The sequence below is a fragment of the Choloepus didactylus genome, chromosome 18 (assembly GCF_015220235.1).
Source record: "Choloepus didactylus isolate mChoDid1 chromosome 18, mChoDid1.pri, whole genome shotgun sequence".
In the NCBI taxonomy this organism is placed as follows: Eukaryota; Metazoa; Chordata; class Mammalia; order Pilosa; family Megalonychidae; genus Choloepus; species Choloepus didactylus.
The window spans coordinates 52,596,486-52,623,309 of record NC_051324.1 but is presented as its reverse complement, the minus strand read 5'-3'; the positions used below and the strand labels follow the sequence as shown (position 1 = coordinate 52,623,309).

At 40.4% G+C, this 26,824-nt stretch overlaps 2 protein-coding genes across 10 annotated transcripts in view; one reads left to right on the top strand and one right to left on the bottom strand.

Annotated features, from left to right (window-relative positions):
- Positions 1–313: 313 nt before the first annotated feature.
- Positions 314–24,170, bottom strand: NBR1 (NBR1 autophagy cargo receptor). 2 transcript variants are annotated; one of them, XM_037809773.1, is made up of 21 exons: positions 24,018–24,170; positions 20,980–21,090; positions 19,270–19,332; positions 18,571–18,589; positions 17,785–17,807; positions 15,528–15,722; positions 15,117–15,194; positions 14,234–14,451; positions 13,570–13,737; positions 13,075–13,284; positions 12,350–12,509; positions 11,963–12,253; positions 10,616–10,765; positions 9,471–9,546; positions 8,152–8,262; positions 7,726–7,890; positions 6,134–6,551; positions 5,259–5,353; positions 4,531–4,588; positions 3,708–3,813; positions 314–1,721 (listed from the first exon to the last, which is right to left on the bottom strand). In XM_037809773.1, exons 2-21 carry the CDS (start codon positions 21,079–21,081, stop codon positions 1,548–1,550), a joined length of 2,880 nt encoding a protein of 959 aa, XP_037665701.1. In that variant the 5' UTR covers positions 21,082–21,090; positions 24,018–24,170; the 3' UTR covers positions 314–1,547. The 2 variants fall into 2 exon arrangements, with proteins under 2 accessions (XP_037665701.1, XP_037665700.1); XM_037809772.1 differs by lacking the exon at positions 24,018–24,170 and adding an exon at positions 21,494–23,995.
- A 240-nt stretch (positions 24,171–24,410) lies between these two features.
- BRCA1 (BRCA1 DNA repair associated) overlaps positions 24,411–26,824 on the top strand; it is a 91,257-nt gene continuing 88,843 nt past the window's right edge. For 7 of the 8 annotated variants that reach the window (XM_037809767.1, XM_037809761.1, XM_037809766.1 and 4 more), the window contains exons 1-2: positions 24,925–25,190; positions 26,115–26,213. In XM_037809767.1, the coding sequence (XP_037665695.1) occupies positions 26,134–26,213 (80 nt within the window). In that variant the 5' untranslated portion in view covers positions 24,925–25,190; positions 26,115–26,133. Of the gene's footprint in view, positions 24,523–24,924; positions 25,191–26,114; positions 26,214–26,824 lie in introns of those variants that run through there. The other variant, XM_037809762.1, reaches the window with a different exon arrangement.

The window sequence follows — 26,824 nt, the reverse complement described above, 5'->3', positions numbered from 1 at the left end:
GGACCCACGAGCTCTCTTGGATCTCTACAATACAGGCCCCGCCCCAATGTCTCCACCCAAACCAATTACACAGACTCTGCCGCTCAGTCTTCTACCCAGAAGCCCCAGTAAAAAGGTTTTAAATCACGAATCGCCTGGTTGGCTTGCAGTCTGAATCCAGGTTTTATTTAATAGCATTTAAGAGTTATACTGTAAATAAACATCATTATGGCTAATGGCTGATTAAAATCACCATTCATTATAAATACCATCCTGGTTAAATAACACTATTTTAACTATCCTTTCTTCTTTGGGCTGGGGTCAGATTCTCCTCTTTCTCTGGAACAGTCATTTTCACGAATAAAATCAGCATGTTTTTTTTTTTTCTTTTTTTTTTACCCTTTCTCTTCCTTCACCAACTGCACCCCAAACTCCCTTCTGAAAAGAGGGGAGCTCTAGGAAGCAAGCTCTTTCCCATGCATCCTAGGGTTAAACTAAAACGTTTTCAAAGTTTGCCCCCTACCCAAGTTTTGCAAAATACCAGCTTCCACTTCTTGTTTTAAGCTCTCTATGGCTAGATACTTTGTACCGATTTCAGACATTCAGGAAGTCATCAGGATTTCCAATGCCTCCTACACATTCACTTGCCCAGCCCTGGACTTTACTGAGATTAACATAGAATCCTGCCTTTCTTTTTTTACATATTCCCATTTCCCTCCACTCCACTGTAAAAGTTAAGAGCTCCCCTGACATTGTGAAAAAAGGTAATTGTTAAATTCACCTTTCCCTTTAAGTAACAGAAGGGTTCTTTCCTTCCCCAATAGGATTAGCAAAATGCTTCACGCTACCTACTTAATATTTTTTTCCTTTAAAGAAAAGAAAAATGTATGCACAACTATTACAATCTGGTCCCTCCTTTCACTGAAATGCAGAGACCCAGAAGGTGGATACTCGTAAATGCACCAATGGGTTTTAGAAAGCAACCGTGTCAACTACTAAGTCTTGCAGGAAAATTACTTTCCCCTTGAGAAGGAAAGTGTGGCAATGTTTCTACCATGCTCTGGGTGTCATTTCAATACCACACAGCTATGAGGCTTGGGATAGATTTAGAGAAATTATGAGAATAATTCTTGAGAATAACTGATAACCTTTCTTCCAAGGTTAATTTCATTAAAAACCTGACAACTAATGGATAACCCCATAAAAACATCCACATTATAACTAAACAAAAATACTCAGCTTCAATACAAGCAGAAAAAAACTGGTTCTATAGGAAGTTCAAGTTATACTCTTCAATGTACTTAAATGGAGGAGTTTTATCCAAATGAAATGAAAAACCATCTTCCTGCTATTCATCCAGTGTCTAAAGTGAAAATTTAAGTTCTAGTCTTTGATTGGCTCCCAAAAATACTGTGATACAGGTATCATCTTGATAATACCTTCAATGATGGACTATATATAGATTCATCAGCTTAAAAAACAAGCAAGGGCTTCTACCCCACACCCCAATAACAATACAGATCATCTCTGAGCAGCAGGCAGAGTTATTTAATACAAGGTAACTCTCCTCAGTAACGGTGGCTGTACCAGTCATTGTTGTTGACCTGAAGGAGTTCTGTCACAACCTGAAGGATGTTGTAATTGTGTTTCTTCAGCAGCCTTAGATTCAGCTGTCGGTCACAAAATCCCATTTCAAAGAGATGGGCCATCAGGACTGCTGTCTGATCTTCAGAAATCACTGGCTGTGTACAGACAAGAAAAGCAGAACATTTTCGGTATAATTTAAGTGTCGCTTTTGTAAATTTTTAAATTGTTAAATTTGATCTTCAATATCACACTTATCTTCCTACACTTATTCAAAGTACTACATGTAATGAGATGCAAGGACATGGCACATTTACTCAGCTGATACCAACAGGTCTTCTGAGGGGTTAATGGGACTAGGAAAGCCCTGTTTAGTGCTGGAAGGAAGAGAGAAGGGTAACTGGAGGACTGAAGAATTGTCCTTAGAACTAGGAGCAGAGTACTTCAGAGGGGACTTTCAAAAAGACACTCCCGGGTCAGATGAAGGAAAAGATGAAGACAAGCCCTAGAATCCTTGTGAAGATAAACTTGTATTTATGAAATGGAGATATACAATACCTCCTACTTTGGAGGGTTGTTGAGCAGATTAAAATTTGAAAGTATGAAGTGGATTGATCACAGTCTCTGGCATTTCCCTCTACACCTAATCCCATAGTTTCCTTCTCTCTTATTTCAGAATAGATGATCTATCTTCCTTTCCAGGTTAATCCTTCCACCTGTACTTTGCTTTGTATCTTATTACCTCTCACCACCTCAGAAATCTTTCTCCATTAATTATCATCTCTCTCATCTTTATCTTTGAACTTTTTTGCTACTGGCTTACTCTTTTTTCCTAAAAAAGGAGCTCAAGGATCATAGCTTCAGCCTTCTCTTTTTCCCTTTCTCTTCCAGCTATTTTGAAGCAGGGCATACTTGCCTTTCAAATTCCCCACCACCAGTTCACACCTCTCTGCAGCATTTGACACTGTTGACCATTTCATCCTTATTAAAACTCCCTTCCCTAAGTTTCAGCACAGAACTCTCTCCTCATTTTCTTCCTAGTTCTCAGGATTCTTTGCAGGGGTCTCCTCCTCTCCCTTTTCCTTATAGGTCACTCTGTGCCTTACCAACTTCCTGGATGATCTCACGGCTCCTGCGAGCACATCTCAAACTGTATTTCTCTCTGTGCTTCAGATTTATATATCTAACTACATTCTGGATATCTTTACCTGAATATGTTGTGCATCCCTCAAACTCAAATCATCCAACACTGACCTAATTTTTTTCTCCCCTCACCCAAATACATCATTCTTCCTGCCTATCCTCTCTGAATGAATAATACTGTCGAGTGCCTAAGCCAAAAACATTGGATTTTTCTAGCCTCTTAATCATGTTCTCTTTCATTTCTGTCCTTTCTGCTTACACATGGATTCTCAAATGGATTTCTTTCCCATGCTAGCCTCCACACTGTAGCAGAGTGATCTTATGAAGACCAAATCTGATGATACTCATTTTCTCAAAACCCTTCAATGGCTCTTCCCACTTGCCTTAAAATAAAATCCAAACTCCTTACCAAGGCATACAAGGAGGATGGTGATCTGCTTTTCATCTATAGATTTGATCTTTTCTCTTCTTACGCCTCCTTTCTCCAACCAAATTCACCTTACTCTCTTCACACATCCATGTCTTTTTTACTGGCTACCCTCTCTGTCTACAATACCCTTTCTATCTGTTTTTCCTGGCCAACCTTACTTTTGTCCTTTAAGATTCAGTTCAGGCATGATCTATCAGGAAGCCTTCTATGACTCCAATCATAGGTGAGGTGTTCCATTTGTCTGATACCACCAGCATAATATTTTACCCTGTAAATCTGTTTAACTCTTGTTTCCCATAGTCTTTTGGCAGGAACTAGTGTTTTATTCATCTTTTAGTCCCAGCACCCAGAACAGCTCCTCATACACAGTAGGTCCTCAACAAACATTATGTCCTTTTCTTTTCCTTCCATATGTAACTTGGCCAAAGTCACACACTTACACAAGGTGGCAGAGTTGTGTATTGATCTAAGACTAAATCTAAAGCTCATGCTAAGCTACCTTTAAACCCAGATGTCATCGTTTTCATTTGTGACTTATGTTTGGTTGAGAAAAAGCAAAACACACACCGACCTGTGCAGTGACTGGTGGTGCAGCAAACAGGGCCTTATATGCAGAGGCAGCAACAGACAAAGCCCCCTTCACTAGTCCTCCAGCAATGCTGTTCCCATGGTGGTGCCTGTGGAAGAAAATCAGATTATCTCCCTAAACAAACAGAACCATTATCTTCCTACAAGATAATGTGGGCTCTAATTGAATCCTTGAAAGAAAATGAGATTTCCTTAAGAGAAAAAAAAATCAGATGTAGAAGAGAATATGATTATTTTCTTATCAGTCTGATATAGGGCCCAGCTTTATTGCTGTAAGATATGGGCACTGCAGAAAACACATACTACTCTGGTTAGCATGCCAGCTTTCAGTCCCAGCTGAAAAACAGTGTGGTCAAGGGGATACCTGGGTATCATCATCTGCTCTATTATCATCGCAGAGGATATATCATCTCCCAATGGAAGTGTGGTTTTCTGGACTCTTTAGGGAAGAGCCCACCTTGACACTGTATTCAGTTGACTTTGAGCAGAGAGGCAGGTGTGTCTAAGAAAAGGTTACTAAGATGCACACTGGGCTTCCTGCCTTCTCATCTGGCACTAAGGGTGAAGTAGACATGAGAATCTGATGGCATTCCTTTCCTTGTCTGGAATGTGAGCACTCTTAAACATCAGCTTTAGCCATTTGTTCAGTGTTGCTCAAAAGTGCTAGGAGAAATAACAAGAAAGAATGATGGCTGTCCTTCTCTGCTCTCTGGAGATGGACACATGCTTTGAGAGACTTTTTTAAGCAGAAGTAATACTAGGAATCCACCTGCTTCTGAAGAAGAGACTGCACAAGGTCCAGTTACCTTGAATGGTCATAGCTCTTCTGTCTGCTGTTTACAAGTCCTGATGAGCCTCTGGGCTCTAAAAGCAAAAGAGCTGTTGGTTAGATGCAGCATCCATAAGCACCAAGTGTTTCCTCCTAATGCACAGCAGGATTATTTTTGAGGCAGGAGACAATCAGATTACAATGTTTGAAGTCCTTTTTTTTTTAAAAAGTATTTGAGAAATTTTGTGGGTAGTTTAAGTGACGAGGAGAAACTGTCCAGAATGCACTGCACAGTGATTACTTAATGAATCAGAAAAAATTAATTCTATATTCCTAACATACTGATTTGTTAGTTTTCAGGTACTTTTAGGTTTTATTTTGGGGGGAAGAGTGGGAAGTATATTTGAGGGTCTACTCCCACAAACTTCACAGTGCTATGAATGAGGAAACAAACCTATGGGTGTTCTCTATTTGCTGAACTGCTGCAGCGTCACACAGTGAGGAAAGGTGGAGCTGAGGCTGCAACCAAGACTGGTCTGGTTCCAAAGCCTGGGATTTTTCCACTACAGGGCAACGCCTACCTCTATGATTTCTCCTTTATAAATATTAAGCTAGAGAATATAAATGAGTATGAGGGAGAAGCAAAGAAAGGGTAAAAGGGCAAGTTCCTAAGATTTGCCAAAAAACAAAGACAGAAGCCTATTTAATTCCAGGTTTCCATTAGAAAGGAGCAAAGAAAAAGATAAAGCTCAGGCTAGACATTACCTCCTCTGATCTGATCAGAGACTGAAGAAACTTCTGGTACGGTAACTGGTAAATCCACTCCTGGGGAACCATGATGCTGTGCACAAGTTGGGCTCCTTTCAGAAAGACACAATATTGAAATAAGTTGAAAAGGCACCCTATGGTAATGGTGAAGAAACAGTGAACACAGCACAGCAGTGCCAAATTCTCTACATATGCTCCACATTTCTGATCCAGATCACAAGTCTCAATTTAGGGGTCAGGCCAGAAGGGCTGCATTCTACTCCTGGTTTTCTTCTTGGGCCAGTTGAGCTAGTAAGACAGATTTCAGTCTAGTCACTTAGTCTCTTACACCCCCCCCCCCCCTTATCAAGTGGTTCTAATGAAACTAAATATTTAGCTCACTGGGAGAATGGTTTAAATTATAGCCAAGTCTCTAACATTTTCACAGTATTGGGAGAAAGCAGTGGCACAGGTAGATCCACTGGAAAATTAAAAATAATTTCTATTTGGTTTGGTAGTGCTTTTTTTTCCATAATGGATTTAGTTTCCAAATTATGTTTTGTCTGGGTTAAGAATAAGTTTTTGTTGTCTTTGCTCATGAACCAATAGAACAGGAAAGGGAGGTACTAGGATGTTTGTATGTAAAGACTGGCTCTCAATACTCAAAACATAAGTAGATAATACTCAAATAATTAAGTCTGATTAACATTAGTATTATCTTTAAGTCCAGAATATGAGAAGCATGACTTTTATTTATCTAAATTCAGACTTGACTAAGAGCAACAGTCTCTTCCGAAGCTGAAGGAAAAACAGCTTTTGAAATCAGGAAGACTCCTTTCATTCTTTATTCCACCTCCGAAGAACACCCTAGATGAGGAGGGTGTGAATGGTACCTGGGCAGCGGTGCTGGAGGCCCCACCACCTCAGGGATTAGCGGGATTGCTTCCAGAGTCTGTGAGGTCATGAGGATGTCATTGATGCTGTGCCCCTGAGGCTGCTTCTCCCCTCCAGGGAGTCTCTCCCCATCCTCAGCTGGCTCCTGTCCAGCCTCAATCCCTGGCTCCCTTTCCGTCCCTCGCTCCAGGCCCGGCTGCGAAAGTGCAGAGCTGTACATGGAGTCCCCCAAAGGGCGGCTGGTATCAAAGCACTCAGGCAGGATGATAATGTAATCCTCCGAGGAAGCAGAGGACTGACTCTGAACTTCATCTTTGAGTTCATCCTCCTCCTCCATAATAACTTCTTCCTCAGCTATATGGACAATCTCCTCTCTCTCATCACCAAGTGGTACCTCTTCAGATGAGGCAAATTTCACTAAAGGATGAAAAGCAACAAATTTTAAGATATAAGCTAAAAGTAGTTCTCTGTGCTGCCCTTACTTGGTAAAGCTTGAGGGTCATAGGCTAGAATTATCAATGTCAGAGGAGAGGGAGAATCAAAGGGAACGGGTGCTGCTGGAACCATGGCCATATTCTAAGTTTGAAGCTCATGCAAAATCAGCTAAAACCAAAGCTCACAAAAATAAAGTAGGCAGAAACATGTAGGCTTCCAAGAATCATTGTGAATCTTAAAATGAAGAGGCCTTATTCCTTTCTCTCTTTATGTGATGGTTAATATACTGGGACAGGGTTCAAAACAAAACTGATATCCTAACTAACGGTGCTATAAAAAATGAAAATGTTAGCTGGTGAGTACTGCAGGACTGCACGCAAACTTTCCCCCTTTTCTTTACAAAAGTAATGCAGATTCATGGTAAAATATTGGCAAAACATGGATGAGGGGGAAAAAAAACAAGGAAATAAAAAGTACACATAATCTGTCAGAGTTTATTACTTGGACGTTTTGGTGTAAATCCTTCCAGATTTTTTGTCATGCATTTGTACATACATGTATATTTTAAACAACAATGAGACTGTCATAAAACCAGAGATTTTCCATATTATTTTTGTGTACCAGAATTAGGTTTTTGGATATTTCATGAAATACATAGTATTGGTTCTACCTATCTGATATCTGGAAGTTGTTGTTATCAAGGTATTTTTTTCAGCAGAATTTAAACTTGAGAAACTCAGTCTGATACTCCTGCCTCTACTCTCTATTTCCAGAACTGCTGCCTGTGCAGAAAGCAGACAACACAGCTGCCAACTGGGGCTTCTTCTGACGAGCTCTGTCCTCTGGCAATTCACAGGAGAATCCTTACTGCAGAATACAGGCAGCATAACTGGCTGCTTTTCCTCTGTGGAAAGCAGCTGTAATTCTGCCCCCAAGAAAAGTGCAGAAATGGGTTACGGTGGCTTCTTTAATCCTGGTGCTATAATTAAATGGTCAGGTAGCTTATGTAGCGTCTAAGGAAACAAACACGAACAGAATTTCTAGTAAACAACACCATGCATCCACTCTCAGTGAAGCACAACACTTCCACCTAATCATGTCTGGCAATCACAATTCTGGTGCCATCCCCACTAGGGGGAAATGCAAGGGTACTCACTCTGCAGGGACTTCTGTCTGCAAGGTGGGTTGTGATCAGGGGCAGCATCCAAGGTAAGGGAACGGATTACAGTCTCACACACAAACTGAGTCCCACTCAGGTCATCTTCTGCTTCCTCCACTGAAGCAGTGTTCTCAGTCTTATTCTTTACTGACCCTGTGGAATCTGAAAGAGATGAAAATCTTGTCTGTTCTTGGTGTTTAAAGTGTCAAGGAGCTTTTACCATGGTCAGTCATCACCCATGCTGATAGCATGCCAAATAGCAGCTTCTATCTGTGCTGTCTGAAGGGGGGGAGAATTCAAAAGATGAGATGCTACAGAAAACCCATTAACATGCTCAGATAAGATTAGTAGGGGGCAGGTATAAAAACTGGGGGTAATAGGGAAAGGCAGGATGCAAATACATTAAAATATTTTACCCCTTACCAGGAAGTGCTTTAGATCCCGCCCCTTCATTCTCTTCCTGTATCTGCCCCAAGCCTGGCTTCTCTATTAAAGGACTGTCATGTGGCAGAGGAGACATGCAGGGAGTCATATCTGGAGAACGAAGATAGGAGAACCATCAACCAAGAAAAAGCATATCATCGAGTCACCACAAACAGCTTACAAGCTCTTTGCTTCCCGCAGGACTAAAATATACTCAGGTATGCTTCAAGGCCTGCTGTAAAGAATTTGTCTAGACTATTAGGTGTACAAATAGATCAATGCAGGAGAGATTACAAACAATCATCTGGCCTGGAAGGCGATGGCCAAGACAAAGAACCACGAATGTAAATGTGCTGGTTTGAATGTATTATGTCCCCCAGAAAAAGCCATATTCTTTGATACAATCTTGTGGGGCAGACATTTTAGTGCTGATTAGATTGGAATTCTTTGAGTGTTTCCATGGAGATGTGCCCCACCCAACTTTAGGTGATAACTGATGAGATATTTCCATGGAGGCGTGGCTCCACCCATTCAGAGTGGGCCTTGATCAGTGGAGCCATATAAATGAGCTGAAAGGCAGAGGAAACTCAGTGCAGCTGAGAGTGACAGTTTGAAGGGGAGCTGCAGCCAAGAGGGACACTTTGAAGAACGCACTGGAACTGAGAGAGGAGCTTCAGCTTACAGAGACATTTTGGAGACGGCCTTGGAAAGCCAACTTTTGCTCCGGAGAAGCTAAGAGAGGATAAACGCCCCAAGAGCAACTGAGAGTAGCATTTTGGAGAGAAGCTAAAGCCTAGAGGAACGTCCTGGGAGAAAGCCATTTTGAAACCTGAACTTTGGAGCAGACACCAGCCACATGCCTTCCCAGCTAACAGAGGTTTTCCAGACACCATTGGCCATCCTCCAGTGAAGGTACCCGATTGTTGATGTGCTACCTTGGACACTTTATGGCCTTAAGACTGTAATTGTGTAACCAAATAAACCCCTTTTATAAAAGCCAATCCATCTTCGGTGTTTTGCATTCTGGCAGCATTAGCAAACTACAACAGTAAAGGAACCAAGGGATACAAAACCTCTAGAGAAAAAAAGGAAAGGGTTCCTTTATGGTGGGGAAGTCTCACACAAACTTGAATTGTTGCCTCTGACAGGCAATGAGGAAAGAAGGAAAATGGACCCACAGGTGCAGTTTAATATCACACTGTGGAAGAAATCCTTGCCATTTAGTTCCTCAGAATAAAACACTGACTACCAGAATCTCTGCTGCAGTACTTCTGTGCTGGCTAATAAAATAAACAAGGTGAATCTAGTATCAGTCTTACCCACGGGGGTGTTGTGGGGCACTCTCTCCAACTCTTGGACAATATTTATATCCAACAGCTCAAAGGACAACAGGTCCTGAAAAAGAAGATGAGCAATGTTAGGCTGCTTGCAGCACATGCTGGAGCCATGTTTAGTCTTGATGGGACTTGCAGGCCACTGAGCTTCACATCATCCTGGATTCAACTGTGTTCAAATTCATGCCTCACTGCAGTCAACTAAAAACAAGAAGAGTTAAATGGGAACTAGATGTTCAAATCGCCAAAGGCAGGAAAGAGAAAATGCAGTGGGTATGAAGGTAAAGCAGTTAAGGCTGAAATGCAGCGGCAACTAAAGGGAAGTTGTGGGGAAGCACAGGACTGAGTTCCCAATTCAAAGAGAAAATATTTTGTTTAGAAACTCGTTTCCATGGGTGATCTCTCCGCCATGAATGCATCTTGGTGGATCAAAGTGGGCAGACTATTTGGTATGGTTTGGATATATTACGTCCCCCAAGAAGCCAAATTCTTTAATGTAGTCTTGTGGGAGCAGACTGATTAGTCTGTCAATTAGGGTGGGAACATTGATTAAATTATTTCCATGGAGATGTGGACACCACCCATTCAGGGTGGCTCTTAATTAGATCACTGGAGTCCTTTAAAGAGAGTTCACACAGAGAGCAGAGAGGGATAAAATGCCCTAAGAGAAGCTGAGAGACATTTTGGAGACGGCCACTGAAAGCAGATGTTTGGTGACGTTTGGAGATGCTAGCCCAGAGTTTGCCTGGGAGAAACCAAGTGAGTACCCCCAGTCGCTTAGAGAGAAACACCCTGGGACAAAGCCATTTTTTGAAACCAGAATCCAAGAGCAAAAGATCTGCAGATGCCGCCAGCCATGTGCCTTCCCAGGTAACAGAGGTGTTCTGGATGCCACGGACCTTTTTTTAGTGAAGGTATCCTCTTGTTGATGCCTTATTTTGGATACTTTTATGACCAAAGAACTGTAAATTTGTAACCTAATAAATCCCCTTTATAAAAGCCAATCCATTTCTGATATTTTGCATAATGCCAGCATTAGCAAACCAAAGCAATTCTTATGGTTATACCACCTGTCTTCAACAAAGTAAAAACTTTCTGTCCCTTGCCCCTCAAAATGCTGAATCCTCCACCTGTGCAGTGAGAAGGTCCACGGATGGGATGTAGAGCTCCCTTTCCCTGCCAACATCTCTTATCTTCTGAGGGATGCAGGTCCCTATCCCTTCTGTCTGCTCAGTCACTTCATCAAGTTGAATTTCTTCTTTAGCCGGAAGAAAAGGTTCCTATAGAGACAAATCATTGGGACAGAGTTTAGGCCCTCAACAAAACTCAAAAGATAGACTGACAATGCCTCCCAAAAAATAAGAACACTGCTGTACCTCTACATTAAAAACAATTTTTTTTTGTTTTGATATAATTTTAGATTTACAGAAAAGTTGCAAAAATAGTAGAAAGTTCATGTATTACCCTATACCCACCTTTCCCTTATGATAAAAACTTACATTAACAATAGTGCAATAGTCAAAACCAGGATAGCAACATTGGGTATCTCTCAATTTATGTAGTAAACACTCTGAAAGTACCTCACAAATACAGGGAAGTTGCCCAAACTGGGCCCCAAGTAACAAATGGCAAGATTTCATTAGTATTTAGAGAACATACACAAGGGCTATTTCAGGGGAAATCAACATTAAGGAGACTTATCAGTCCAGCAGTCCATATAAGGCCAGACAGCCCTTCTATCCCTTATGCAACAAAGGGCCTGGCCAAGCATCATTACAAAGAGATATAAAAGCATTCAGGGAAGGGCTGATACACACTACAACACAGATGGACCTTGAAAGCATTTTGCTGAGTGAAATAAGCCAAACAGAAAAGGACAAATTTGTATGATTCCACTTATATGAGCTATCTTGAATAAGCAAATTCATAGAGACAGAACGTTGATCAGAGGGTACCAGAGGCCGGTGGGGGTGGGGGTGGGAATGGGGAGTTACTGCTTAAGGGTACATAGCTTCTGTTTGGGGTGATGGAAAAGTTGTGGTAGTGGATGGTGGTGATGGTAGTGCAACATTGTGAATATAATTAATAACACTGGATTGTACACTTTAAAAGGGTTAAAATGAGATATTTTGTGTTAGATCCATGTTACCACAATAAAATAAAATAAAACAAAACAAGACTCATATTTAGGAGTAGTAGGAGACCTTACAGGCTGTGGCTGGAGAGCAGGAATGACGGATTGAAAACAAAAAAACAAAAAAACCATTCAGGTACTGCCTGCACCAAGGTCCTAAGAACACTCAAAACCAAGCCGAGAACTACCCAAATGTAGGCATATAATAAATGTGTTGAGGGGAAGGAATAAAAGCTGGTCTTTCATGATTTCTGGAGGAATGACCAATTTGAGTCAGCTCTTTTCTTTTTAGATAACTCCTTCCCTAACATGGAACATTAAGTCAAAGCCTGTCAATGCTCACCTCTTGCTGGCAGTTGAGATCATCAGCTTTGTTTGATCTGATCATGCCCTTTTCATTGTTATCAGGGCTCTCTGTGGTGGGAAAAGGATCCACTATGATACTGCACCAGACCCGAGGCCCAAACTGTTGGCCTTTGTGAGAAAGACGCCAATGGGAAGTGTACGTTCCCTCCAGGGCTGGGGCAATGAACTCCACAGACACAACTCCCACATGACCAGCCTTCAGGCAGGGAACCAAAACATCCTTCCTTTCTGTAGAAGCCAAGGTCAGGTTTCCCCACATGAACTTGAGCTGAAAAGAATAACAAGAGACAGAAAGTTTGTTAACTGAGCACTCTGCCACTTCAAATAACATCATCTTCATATTTTATGGGGCAAAATAAAATACCTTTGTGTCTGCATTCCACTTTACATTTCCGGTATTTTTCATTCTCCAGTGTTTGATAAACTTGGTTCCTGGCTGAAGGTGAGTCCCATCAGGCAAATTCTCATCCACAAATGCTGCACTGAGGGTTGGCATAACTGGGGCACAGGGCTGCAAAGGGAGCCTGAACAGAAATTCAGATTATTAGTTCCTTGCTGTTGGGTGTGATGGCTTGTAAATATGCAGCACTGGGGCCCAAAAGGCTAACTCTGACAACTCTTGAGGATGTACTAATGTATTTGCCATAAAAATAATACTAATAAAAATTTTAAAAAGAGATGATAGGTCTGACTCCTGCTGAAAAGGCATGGCAAGGAGAATTAAAAGGGTCTATAATTCTAACTACAGAGTCAGGCTCTTTTACTTCAAATACACACTGCCTCCTATGACGTGAGGTCACAACAACCCTAGTTCTGAACCTTGCTGCTTTTTATCTTTCGAAGAAGGCAGCAAAGCAATTGTCAAAAGAAATACTAAGGATGGATTGTATGGTATGTGGATAAAGCTGTTTAAGAAAAAAAAAAAAAAGAACTACCAAGCCACCCTTTAATAAAGCTAGGATAAGACAATGGAAAGTTTTAAGAGTTTGAGTGTTAGGGGCCGCCCATAAAAAAGACAGAAGTTGACTGAAGGTTAGTTTTAGAGAGCTGGACCTAAAGCCTGGGCTCCCACCAAGGACCTGAACTTACATCAGGGTGTTAGACTGCAGCAAGCTCTCGGGTCGGCCCAAAGGAGACTTGGGGCTCTGGAGTCCATGGATAGAATTCCACAGATGAATCTTCCTGTGGAGTTTAAGCTGCTTTTTAAGTTCCTTGACCTCCGCTTTACGCTGTTTCTTCTCAGCTCGCAACCTTTGTTTTTCTGCTTTAAGAAAGTTTTTGTCAACCTGTTTTTGGAGCCTGTGAGATAGTAAATGAAAGTCTTAAAACACACACACAAACACACACACAAAACCCTCACAAACAAATCCTGTATTTTGAGCCAACTGCCATCTCCATCACTGTCAGCTTCTAGTTTAGTTTCTTAATTTCTTTCTATATTTATAATTCCCATTTCATTAGTTGGGAAAATTGTCTTCATTATTGTACATGAATGGAAAATGAGCAGAAACTAAAGAGACTATCTGTGGTTCTATGACTCACACCTTGTCACCAGACCCAAGAAACCAATGTACATAGTTTTACCTGACTTGTTCCAGAGCAGCAGGCAGTCGGGGAGTAGAAAATTTTGACTGAGAGAATGGTTCAGAGGAACTCACAACAGGTCTCCGCAACTTCAGCAGGACATGGTTAGAGTCATGAGCATATGGCCCTGCTTCACAATCTTCACAGATGTTGTAGGATGGGCATAGACTGTGGGGAAAAGAATGGCACAGTGGGAAGTACCTTATAGGTGGCCAAAGAGGTAACCAGCCTTCTATATCTGCTTTATTACTAGCTAGCTGGTAACCTAAGCATGTCATCTGACCATACCATACCTCAATTTTCCTCATTAATAAGATGAGGATAGTAGCACTTAACCTGCATCTATTTCAAAGGGCAATCTATAGGATGAAGCAAGATATTAAAGCATATAGAACAACAGGGAGGTGATCCTTGGTAATCTAATTTTGTTTTGGGGAACATAATTTTGTCTGACTCTGTAATTCCAAATGTGTATTTCTAAATGCAACAATCTGATTACATACTCCTAAATCCACAAAGCAAGTGGGTGAAGAGTAGCTTACACTTCCATTCCATTCTTAATGCTCAGAAATGGAGTACACCCAAATTCCCTTTACCTGTCCAGAATGCCAGGAAGGTCACTCCTCTAAGGACCACCAATAGGTATTCCCAAGGTCCTGCTTACCTGCACTGGTAGCGCACACCAATGATCCTTCTTTGGCAGTTGCCGCAAGCAACAGGCCAGTTGAACTGGTTTTCTGGCAAAAAAACCGTTTCACCTGAAACAGGCATGGAGACTTCCGAGGGACAGGAAGCCAAGGGTGGGCTCTCTCGGAGGACAAGCTTCTCATGTAATTTCTGTTCAAGCTTCTCAACTGTTTCTTTAACCACTTGCTCTCTGAACTAGATATAGAGCAGATTGTGGGAAAAATTCAATTCCAATATTGGAAAAGGTGTGATGATATCAAACAGTCCTGAAACCTCAGTCTCTGGTATAATGTAAAAACATAATGAATAGCTAATTGCTACTGAATGAATGGACAAAAACAGCAAAAGAAGGTCTACTTCTTCCATAGCCAAACTAGTTCAAAGAAATCCTTTTCATTAAACAAAATAATAGCTTTATTGAGATATAATTCACATACTAGAAATCCACCCATTTAAAATGTACATTTCTGTGTTTTTAAGAATACCGAGAATTGTACAACCATCATAACAATCAATTTTAGAACATTTTCAACACCCCTAAAAGAAACCCTGAACCTACCAGTAGTCACTTGTCACTGAGAAATCCTTTTGATGAATACACTTCTAAGTTTTTCCTTCTCAAGCATAGATTATTTGTCCCTCTCCCTTACATCATTAGAATTAGACTCCTCTTTTTGGGGTATCTCAGTGCAAAAGTTAGAGCTTTCTTGACTGGAACTGCTCTAGTTTGGAACTTCTGAGCTACCACTCTTCATTCATGTGCACCAGAGGCAGCAGCCATCTGGGTTTGGCTTTCTATTCTTCCATATTCTACCTGTGTCAATATTGCTGTCAAAACCCAAGCCAGAGAGAATACTCACTGTCTCCAAGTAGCTTGTGAACCAATCTGGGGGCTTGACTTGAATCTGGTCTGCATTTCGTGGAGCAAGTGGAAAGTGCTGCAAAAAATACAATCGAAGATCTCAGAGGTACTTTTTCTTTCTATTTAAAATATTTTTCCTGAAACATTTTATTTTAAGGTACCTTTTGTAAAACAATACAAACATATGGTTAAAAAAATAGTGTGAAAGAGAATAAAAGGAAAACAAAGTCTCTATCCCACCTACTCCTTCCCTCTCTAGAAGTAACCACTGTTAACCAGTTTCAGTGGGTCAGAGATAGAGAGGGGTGAAATTGTCCCCAGATCTTTGATGAATACCTTAAACCTTAGACCAAAGACAATGAGACACAAGGCAAGAATAATTGTAGAGACAGATCCACTCCCTTCATACCCGGGCTGCAGGCTCCTCTGGGGTCCTCATATCTGATCCCAAGACTCTCACCAATGAAGAATAATGTGCAAGTGGCTTCTTCCCTGCCCTGGCAGCTTGTCGTTTTTCTGATACAACTGGGGATGGGGCTTCATCGACAATATGGTATCCTTCATGGACTTGCATCTGAAGTTGGTTTCCTTGTTTAACTGCCACCTGAAGCATAGATCATGAAATAAAAAGATATTGTGGGATTTTTCTCTCATAATTGGAATTTCAAAAACACCTAACCAGAAGAGTACAGTTAATTATGCTGAAAATATCAGGATTTGTGTTAGTTTTATTAAATCAAACAACATATACAATGTTAATACTCAGACTGCCGTGTCTGTGCCAAGAACGTTAGTTAGGAATGGTTTTATACTAAAAACCAATGAAAAAGTGGATTCTTAGTATAGCAATTAATAGACGAGATATTTTCATTAACTGGGTGTTACTACTTTTCTCTTAATTGGTTTATATAAACTTCATCTATAGACTCTAATCTCAACTTTCTAAGAAAGTCACCCATACTAACAGAACCAAGAAAAGTAAAATTATGTCCAGTAATTAAGTGTTTACTTTTCTGCTACAAATAGTATTTTGGAAAACATGCTTAAGTGATCACCTCTTTTTGAAGAGCATCTTCCTAAAAATCCTTGTACTTCAAGGAGCATTTGGGGTTCCATGAAGGTACCAAATTGACGGGGTTCTACCCCCATGTCAACCATAACTACTACTCTTTGATCTATTTTTATACATTAGACTTTTTCCATTTAAAAACAGCATCCCATGGCCCAAAACTGTGAAAACTATTATTCTAGACCAAGGATCTGCACACTTTTTTGTTTTTAAAAGACCAGAGAGTAAGTATTTTAGGCTTGTGGGTCCTATGGTTTCTGTCACAACTTTTTAACTCTGCTGTTGTAGCACCAAAGGAGACACAGACAATATATAACTGAATGGGTATGGCTATGTTCCAATAAAACTATTTATAAAGCAGGCAAGCCTGTAGTTTGTTGACCCTGTTCTAGACCATAAACCACCAAGAAGCTTTTAGCAAAATGTTTGGGAAGGTCTGAGTAAAAAATTGCTCAAGAAATGACTGCAATGAAATGCATCAAAATATATAAAGGGGATCTTAAGTACTATATAGTACTATACATGAAAATGTATAAAAAGTCTTGCTTCTCAGGGTAAAACAGGCTTACATCAACTCTAGACTCCTGAGGAGCTTCCTGACTGGATCAGGTAGCTAATAGTGGCTGTGGGAAAGGCAAAAGAGTTACACAGACCACGGAAGATTTTTTAGTAAAACTGTAGCTTCTGACAATAGCGGAAGAGAAAAGCCAGGAAGAGCTGGACAAGAGTGTCAGGATATGGAGAGAACAACATATTAAAACAGCTTAAAAGCAGAGAGAAAACAGGAAGACAATAGGAAAACAGGAGCAGAGAGAAACAGAAATGAGAAATTACGAACCGAGATGGGTATACCAACCAAGGGAAACTGAGGAAAGCCTGAATGTACAAAACCAAGAGTCTAGCTGGTAAATAAGGATTTCAAAGTAAAACCCAGCAAGACATTGGCTAAACTGTTTTAACAAGTGACACCCAACATAGCAGTTTTGACCAGCAGCCAATTAGAAAAAAAATCTTGCCTTTCCCTCACTAGACCAAAAGTAATTACGGAAAATAGCTCAGTCTAGCACTGGAAGTCTATAAAGGATAGTCAAACCTTAGAGAAAAACCTTAATTAAAAAGGTGGTGATGAAAGGACAGACTGGCACACCGGAAACAAACGACCTCAAGGAATACCCTAATTCATCACTGACTTAAACAAGAGATTGTATACAAGGGTATGGGTTTATACCTTAATCTTCTTACTTTATATTTTAACATTCAGATAATATCTCAGCTATACTATACCAAACCATACTATACCATAGGGAACACATGACAGAAGGAGATGAAAAATGCGAACCAGACAGCATATTTTCAGAGAGCTCTTTGTATTTTTAAATGTTTGGATGGTGACACCAAAACCAGCAATGAGAAGGGAAGATAATTGGGAAGAACTCAACCTTTTCCTGAATGCCATGCCCTGCTCATCAGTTTCTCTAAACATAGATTTCACTGTATTTATATTCATTAGTTTCTACCCATGGCTAATGAAATTCAGGTTCATGTTTAGTCAAACATTTAAAAAATTTTTTAGAAAATGAGACAAAATAATCATTACCTTCAGGGCTTCTTCGTATTCTCCTAAAAGGACAAAAAAAAAAAAAAAAGCACCCTGTGATATTTCTTCACCAGCCCAAAAGATTCTAGTAAGCACAGGCAACCCTAACTTTTAAGAATTCTTGGCTTACAATCCTTATACCTTAAATCTCCCATCTCATCCCACTCCAAATAGAAGTTACCACAGGTAGTTCTCCCCCTTAAATCCTTCTCTCTTTGCTGCTGGAGCCCTCCAGTTACGAAAGCTCAATCCAGTTCCCTCACACTAGGCTTAGGGAAGCTAAGGGCTCAAGGCAGTTCATGGATAGTACTAATACTACCATTTCAGCTGATTAAAATAATCTTTTTGGGGCTAGCCTGGGAGGCTTATCTTCATTTATAACATTGTTCCTGTGGAAAAATGCACTCCAGGCTCTGAACAACCATCAATGGATAGACTACCACTTGTTTATAAATTGATACTAATACTAGGTAAACAACTTACATGTGTCAAACTGAGATGCATATTATTTCCAGAGGAACAACATCTTAAATATAAAAGAACCTCTCATTAAAGCTGTCCTTACGATCCATTCAAAGGCACTATCCTATATATAAAAAACTGCTATATAAAAAATCTCCCATATAGTTAATGCTCATGGATGAATGAGTGTCATGTCAATTTACTGTATGCCAAATTCCATAAAATGAATATTGCTACACGGTTTCTGTACAAATGAAAATGCATAAGCCCATGGACAGATAAGGCTTTTTAAATAAAGCTCAATAGGTTCTTTCAGGGACTCACCTTGACTGTTGATGGATACCTGTAAAAAGAAAACAGCAACAGTGAATTATAAGCATCACGATGATAGAGCATTTCTGTTACTAAGAACCAGCCTCACAGGGAAGATGCAAAATCCCAGGTCAGGGATTCAGCTTTTCCAGTACCACAAGGTAGTCATGAATAATAATTAAGGAATTTTATTGCTTAACTACTGTGCCCTCCTTGATTTCAGGTACATTAAGCATAATAGAATGGTCAGGAGCCTGAGCTCTGGAGCCAAAGAGTATGGCTTGAACCTTTGGTCTGCTACTTCTAAGTTACGTGCCACTGGACAGTTACTCTCCATGCCTCAGTTTCCTCAGGGACAAAAGAGAGAGAATAATGTACCTAATACAGTCTTTTTGTTAGTCAGACACATTGTAACCACTCAATAAAGATTAGTCACTATGATTTTTATTATTACAAACTAAATGGCAGCAGGCACAATATTTGAACTTATGATCACTATACAATTTTTAGTTATCTCTCAGACTTTCTTCAATTGTTGCTGCCCTATTTCTCAACTTAACCCCATCTCAGATACCACAACTCTGCTAAAAACATCCAATTATCAAACGTGTGTGAGATAAATACTATTCTCAACTTTTCTGAGCCCACATCATTCTTGAGAAGTAAGATCACTATTCTGGATCCTGGTAATGGGTACCATATACAGTTTACCTCTTCATTTTCCTCATCCAGGTATTTTATTTGAATAGTGTTCAGATCAAATGAAACTTTTACCTACAAATGAAATATAAACATCATATAAACAAGACATCAAAACTGCAAGTTGAAACAGAAACCCAAAAGTCATTAAGAGAAGGACGGGCATATTTCACTACATAAAAATTAAATATACAGAAAATTCATCTAATCAGAATGCCTAACAAATGTGAAAAGATGTTCAACCTCACCAGTAGTCAGAACAATGCAAATTAAAGCAATGAGATGCCATCTCATTGGAATGGTAAAAATTTTTTTAAAGTCCTAACATCCAATACTGTCACAAATTCAGGGCACTATCATGTATTTCTGTGAGTTGTTACAATTGTTCTGCAAAGCAATATGGAAATATCTATTAAAATTTAAAATCATATATCTTGTGACTCATTAATCTCACTTTTGGGAAATCTATCCTATAGAAGAGTGCATAAAGTTATATATACAAAGGGTTATCTCCTGCAGTTTATTTTCCGGTGGAAAAAAGAAAAAAATAACTGGAAATAATCCATCTATTTATAGCTATTTATGGTATAGCTTTAAAAGAATGAGCTTTGATCCTTATCTGTTGATTCACAACTATGTCTATAATATACTGTTGAGTGAGAAAAGTAAGCTTCAGAATAACATTTTTATTATGATCCTAATACGATGTGTGTACAAACATGAAAATGTGGGTTATTAACATTGGTTAACCAAAAGAGGTGGGAATGGAGGGAGGGATGGAGGAATATTAACCTTTTATTTATGTATATTGGATTGTTTCACTTCTTTTAATGGGCACGTATTATTCTTATAATTTAAACCTTACGATAAAGAACAAATGTAAGCTGTCAGAGTTCATTTAACTACCAGAAAAAAACAAAAACAAAAACAAAACCAACAAGGTAACTGTGTTTGGTTTTCAGATTATCTGACAAACAAGATCCAACTTTTTTTTCTGGATAGCCATCTATCTAGGACAGAAAAAAGAGACATTTGCTGGAAGGTAGAGGACTAGACCAGATCATCTTTAAGGTCTGCTCCAGTTCTTTTCACATATAATCAGGTTAAAGTAGGTTTTTACCAAAGGGTTTCATTAGTTAAACACAGTCACAGAGGAAGTAAAACATTTACCATGGCAATCCAAACAAAAACCAGAGAGTACAAAGGGCAAACCAAGAGAAGGAAAAGCATTAACAAAAAAGGAATAGACGAACTGCTGTCTAAGTGTCTATGGGAGTTTTACTGTTCTACTTTGAGATACTCAACCTCTGACCTAGCAATAAAAGCAATCGATCAACTCTTGCAAAACACAGATGAGACAGTTCACAAACAACAGGAACATATTATCTGCTCTCAGGCAAGAGAACATTCCTCTGTGCCTGGCTGGAGTGGGGCCCATCCCAATTTATTACTCAGACAGGTTTTCTAAATCCTATCTTACTTAAAAAAATAACTTTACCTTCCCCTTTCTAAACTTTTCAAAAGGAACTTAGGTGTAGGTTCCTTTTACCTGGCCACATCTCCTATATGAACACTGAATACCTGTCAAAAACAATTTTCCAAAAGGCCCAGAAATGGTAAATACAACAAACTTTACAGCTATGAAATAACAAAGTAAAATCACTATCTTTAGAAAAAATATCTATACTTAAATGATGGAGAAGCAAACAATGTAATACTCACCATAGCCTCAACATCAGCCCAAGTTGTATTTTCTGGATCTGAAACCAGAAAGCTTTGAGTTTCATTTTTAAAAGTCAAGTTTAGAGTAACTTGCAGTTCCATGCTGTGGGGCTAGAGTTAAGAGGGGATGTGAGAGAGAAGAAACACATTAGAAAGGGTTCTACAAATTGCATAAATGTCCAGTCCTTCAACAACTACTACTGAGCTCCTCATATGGGCTAGGCACAGGGGACACAGCAGGGAACAAGATAGATGATGTCTCTGCTCTTATGGAACTTGCAATCTAGTAGGTGGTTTAAAACAAACCTCACTGTAATGAAGATATCAGTGCTAAATTCTGCTACATAAAGACTTATTTATTCTTAAAGTTATTAGGAACCGCCATATTACAAATAAATTTTTGTCTGCTGAGAGCATTTAAATTTTACATACTTAATAATGAGTGATTAACTAAACAAATATCTACTGAATACTTGCTAGTAGCAGGAGACACCAAGATGAACAAGATAGATACCTGCAGGGAACTTACATCCTCTGACTTGTAAGAGACAGTCCACATTCTTCTTGGAGAAGCAGCCTTTCCTAAACTGAGCAACTTAAAATGTTGGATCAATTTTAACAATTTAGAGGCCAAAACACTAGCAAAGAAACTACACAGGGGCAGCATCAATACCCTTTATCCAGGTTCATGTTTCATGAGTCACCGTTTTTTTCATGGGAAATTTCAAACACACGTGAAAGTCGAAAGCAATGAACACCTAGCTCCAACAATCAACTCAAGGTTACCTTCATATCCGCATACTCCATCCCACCCCCATCAATACTAGATTCATCACAGTCAGCTAATGTTTTAACCACACTATATTGGCCTAATTAAAAAGAAAAGAAAAGAAAAAAAAAAACAGCATCTATTATGGGAAATTTCAAATCTAAGCAAAAGTAGAGAGAATAATATAATGAACCCTCATGGTCCCATCATCCAACTTTCACAATTATCAAATTAGGGCCAATCTTGTTACATCAATATCCCTTCTCTACTGGATTCCTTTAACTCTTTTGACAGACATCCCTTCCATTCCATCCATAAATAACTGCATATATACTTCTAAAAAAAGAATTTTTAAAAACATATCCACGGTACCATTATCATGTCTAAAAGGTTAATAATCCCTCAATAGATATCAAATATCTATTCTAGTCAGTTTATTTTTAATTAAGGATTTTTTATGACTTTATGAAAAAATAGTTTAAGTTGTTTAAATCTAAATTTAAATTGCAGTAGAAAAAATCAGCTCTTAAATATATTCATCAACAAGTATTTAATGAGCATCTACAAAGAGCGAGATTCTCTCCAGGAACAAGAGATGGGAAGTGAACAAGTTTAAGTTTACTTTGCAACCAGGCAGCACAAGGGGTCAGAAAACTTGGGTTCTAGACACAGCTCTACCAAGTTACTAGCCAGCCATATAACTGAGCAAGTTTAATCTCTGAGCTTCAGTTCATTTATCTGTAAAAAAAGAGTTCTAATATTTCTGCTTTGCCTACCTCACAATGTCATAAGGATCAAACAAAAATATGTGCAAATTCTTTGAAAATCATTTTCAAATATAAAATATTATAATAAACCAGTCTTTAGAATCTAAAATAGTTGTTTTCCACAGCATAATAATACTGTCCTGTAAAGCAATACAACTGATACTGTCATTAAAAATGATCTTGAACTCTCTAAGGATGACACATTTTTTTTAAACCCAAAGACAGTTATCCCTCAATTTTTCCTCTTTGTCTCTACCTGGAAATCAAGTTCACCATCAAAATACCAGTCTCTAGCATTAATTTTGCTGGTATCTAGAATTCATTCACATGGAATACAATTCTTGAGGTCCTTAAAATTTGGATAGACTCTCTACACAACTCCCCAGGAAGCTGGGCAAAAAAATCAGGAAAGGAAGTAAATGACTCAGTCTGCCAAAAGTGGATACTTTAAAATACTTTTCAAATTCTAAAGAAACACAGTTCCACATTCTTGAGAGCCCAAAGGGAAATTAATCTTCCTCCTCTTTTCCGAAATTACACAATTGGAAATTAGTTTAGATACTTTGGAGCTCATCCAGATGGTCTGCCGATGGGGAGAAAACAGGAAGCGAGGGATTCCAGCTTAGCTGAACCATATCCAGGTCTTCATAAAGAACTGCCGATCTCTGTTTGGCTTCAATGTGAAAACTCTTCCAGCAAACCATTAATCTTGAACTTTGGGAAAATACCAAAGCTATGGTTTGCCCCATCTCCTCCTATAGGTTTAAAGCCAGTACAGTAAGGCAGCTGAGGCCTAGGCCTTCAACTTTCATTACTAGCATTATTATAAGTTCACGCCACTGACTCATCCTTGCTTGGCACAAGTCATCTTTTCCTCTATGTCGGTTTTAGCAGCCCTAAAAATCCCTTTAACAAATCAGACCTACAAGTGGGATCCTGAGCTTTAGATACTGTATCCACCAGCAACCTGAACAAGCTAACTGGGCTTTAAAATAAAACGTGACCTAAAAGCTGGATGTCTGACAAAAGAGAGAAATGGTGCCTTTCCAAAACCTGAAGTCCCTGACCAAAGAGACTTCTTTACCAGGTTCTCAAAAAGTGGAGGAGGATAAGGTGAGGGGGATCTGTGGGCAGTGCCATTTTTTTTCTCCTTGCAGACTTGATCCTACTCGTCCAGTTATCGTTTCCTGGCACCCCGCATTCCCAAGACCCCCTAAGGACTCTCTTGTTTTCTTTGCGTTGGGGGAAGGGGATGGTCTCGGCCTTCCATCAGCATAAATTGGGCGTTCTGAGCCACGGACTCTCCATCTCTCCGGCGTCATCCGCCCCACTCGGTCCCTCAGAACACGAACAGCTTTCTCAACAGATCTCTGAAAAGACCGGCTACCCCCATACACGGAATGAGTTGCCCCTCCCCTTTGCAAGGTTCTTCCCTTGAATCTCTCCAAGCCCTCTTATTTCGACGTGACCCCACCGCAAGGTAACCACAGCTGCTACCTTACCAGCTTCCCGCCCCCGGGGGGCGCCTGCCGGAGGCCAGTGCAAGGACTGTTCGCCGCCAGCGCTGAGGCTGTATCTGCGGCGAGAATCAAACATGGCGGAGAGAGACAGGGCCTAGTCTCCTGTTTCTTTGAGTTTCCGATAAGATGATTGGCTTTTCCCACTTGTCCCTCAAACCTGCCGCCCCATTGATTGGCCGGGGCTGCGGTGGCAGGGGCGGGGCCGGAGCCGTCAATTGCAAAACAATAACAAACACTGGGGGAGAGGGGCGGCACTGCAAGTGCGTAGACTTGGGTTAGAGCGGATTTCCCCTTCCTGGGGAAATCGGAAACTCCTGCGTTTTCTCAGGTCACTGACCTTAGAGGATTACTAGCCAGAGACTTGTGGAGCTGGATGGGAATTGTAGTTTTCCTAGGACTTAGGCTCTTTAGCTTACACTCCGCTGTCCAGATGCGAAATGCATAGATGTTGACGTCCATAAGCGCGCGGAGGTTTCCAATCTATCAGGTGGGTTTCCGTGAGTCTTGGGCCCGCTTCCAGTGTTGGAAGCTCCTCTCCGTAAGACTACAGTTTCCAGGGAACACTGTGGCTAAGGCCTTTCGTTTCGCAATGCATTCTGGAAATCGTAGTTTTTTCTCCACAATTCTTTTATTTACCTAAACTAGAGACTTCCATAGCGGCGGAAAGAGTGGGGGAATGGGGCCTCTTCTTGCCACTGTTTTTGGGCACTATCTTGCTCCCATATTCGGCCTCAGGTAACGATTCTGTCCCTCGTATAGCAATTACTGTGACGTAATAAACCCGCAGCTGGAAGCGTATAGGCGAGGGGCGGGCGCCTGATTGAAAACACAGGGAGAATTCTTTCTCTTCTGACTCTTTCTAATTACGTAATGGGGGGAAAGAATGGAAGACCAATCCGGAGTCCCGAGAGATGCTCGACTTTCTGCTCCGCCCTTCCGGTTACGTGTCTTGGGCTCGCATTCTGAGAGGCTCTCGCTCAGTGGCAGCAGCCCGTTTCTGTGGCAACAGAAAAGCGCGGGAATTACAGATAAATTGAAACTGCGACTGCGCGGCGTGAGCTCGCTGAAGCTTTCTGAACCGAGCAACGGCTGGTGGCTGTTGAGGTAACTGGGCCGTGCGGCCCAGGAAACCCGGACCCTTGGCTCTGGATAAGGGTGAGAGTGCCCCGGGCCAGGGAGAGGGGCCCAGAGGGGTCCTCTGAGGGTCAGGCGGGGAAACTGGTATAGGGAGAGAGGACTCTTAAGGAGGAGAGGCCTGAAGGAGAACAAGTTCAGTGTTTATCTGGCAGGGAAGGGAGCGGGGCGGGAACTTGAGGCGTCTAAGATGTTGTGAGGCTGGGGAAATCCTGAGGAGGGGGTCTGGGTGGGTCAGGCTGTTGGAAACATCAAGGATAATAACGGGGGCAGGGTTGTCCGAGGGGGAATGGGCTGGTGTAGTGGTGGTGGTGGGGTTAACCCTGAGGAAGAAAGAGGGCAGAAGTCGATCCTGGAACAGTACTCTGAGGAAGTCAGGATTTTGTGGGAGGGAGTATCCTTAAGAACTGGACCCATATGTATTTCTGAAAAGGGACAAGAAATCAAGGAAAGGGAAGTAGAGGGTTGTTGGTAGTAACAGGTGCTGCTGGCAAGGACGTACCTAACGAGGATCCTGCGATGAGAGCAGATGAATCAGAAGCGCTGGAGTATGGTAGGGGTGGGAAGCGTTACTTGGTTTTATTTTTGTTGTTGGTTTCAATTTTCAACAACAACAAAAGAAAACAGCCAGAATGATTGGAGAAAGCTGAGGCTATTACCCGGTCACTTCACTGTAGTCTTCCCTTTCAAGAATATAGGAAAGGACCAAAATGAGGGAGTTGGAGGCCGCATGTGAAGCAAGTAGAGAATTACAAAAGACAATTTTTAGAAAAAAAAAATTTTAATAAGGGCTTTTGTCATTGGCTATTTGGTTGATATAATTCTAAAGCACTTCAATCTTATTGTTTCTCTTTTTAAAAATCACACATAAATGTAAGCTGTTGTTTTTATCAACCTTTTAAAGTAATTTATTTATATATGTGCATTTTAATTTTTGTGTTAAAGTTCAGTGGAACAGAAAGAAATGGATTTATCTATGGCTCGCATTGAAGAAGTACAAAATGTCCTTAATGCTATGCAGAAAATCTTAGAGTGTCCAATCTGGTGAGTCAATAGAAGAGTTTATTAATTGGGGATTCTTCCTTATATGATTATCTCCTATGTAGAAGAGTAGAGGTGATCTTACATTTTAGGGAGAAAAAATTATAATAAGGCCTTTAAGATCAGGCACTAAAGTTGCTGTGTTCTTAACTGAAGAGCTTTTAAAATATAGAGAATTACTCCTTTCTCTCCACTCTGTCTCTAACCCCTATCTTTTCTACCCTACCTCTACCCCCTACACACACACAGTAGTCTCCTCCCTTTCCTAATCCACAGACTGTCTTGATTGTTTCTGCATTGAGGCAGCCTCTGGTTTGGATTAAGTGACTATCAGGCTTTTATTCCAGCTCTAAAACTAGCTTGATCACATGGAATGGATGTAATTCATAATGGCACAATAAAATCATGAGTGATTGGTGTCTAGTGAGATACTAGACTGAATGCATGGGAAAACCTTTGAGTGAGATAAGCCCTGTATGTATAAGAACACTGCAAGTCATCAAAGCCTTTAGCAAGTCTGTTTGATTCTTTGAGTGAGCCTTTGTTTTTCTTCATCTATAAAATGTAGAGGGGACTAGAGTGTTCAGAGTTGGTTTTTTTTTTTAATTGAGGTA

Coding starts and splice junctions, on each gene's coding strand:
- NBR1 (XM_037809772.1), bottom strand. CDS start 21,646: ATGCTGCCCCTGTGTAGTTTCTTTGCTAGTGTTTTGGCCTCTAAATTG. Junction 19,333..20,979: donor GGGCTGATGTTGAGGCTATG/GTGAGTATTACA, acceptor TTTCATTTGTAG/GTAAAAGTTTCATTTGATCT. Junction 8,263..9,470: donor GCCCCACAACACCCCCGTGG/GTAAGACTGATA, acceptor TTCGTTCTCCAG/ATATGACTCCCTGCATGTCT.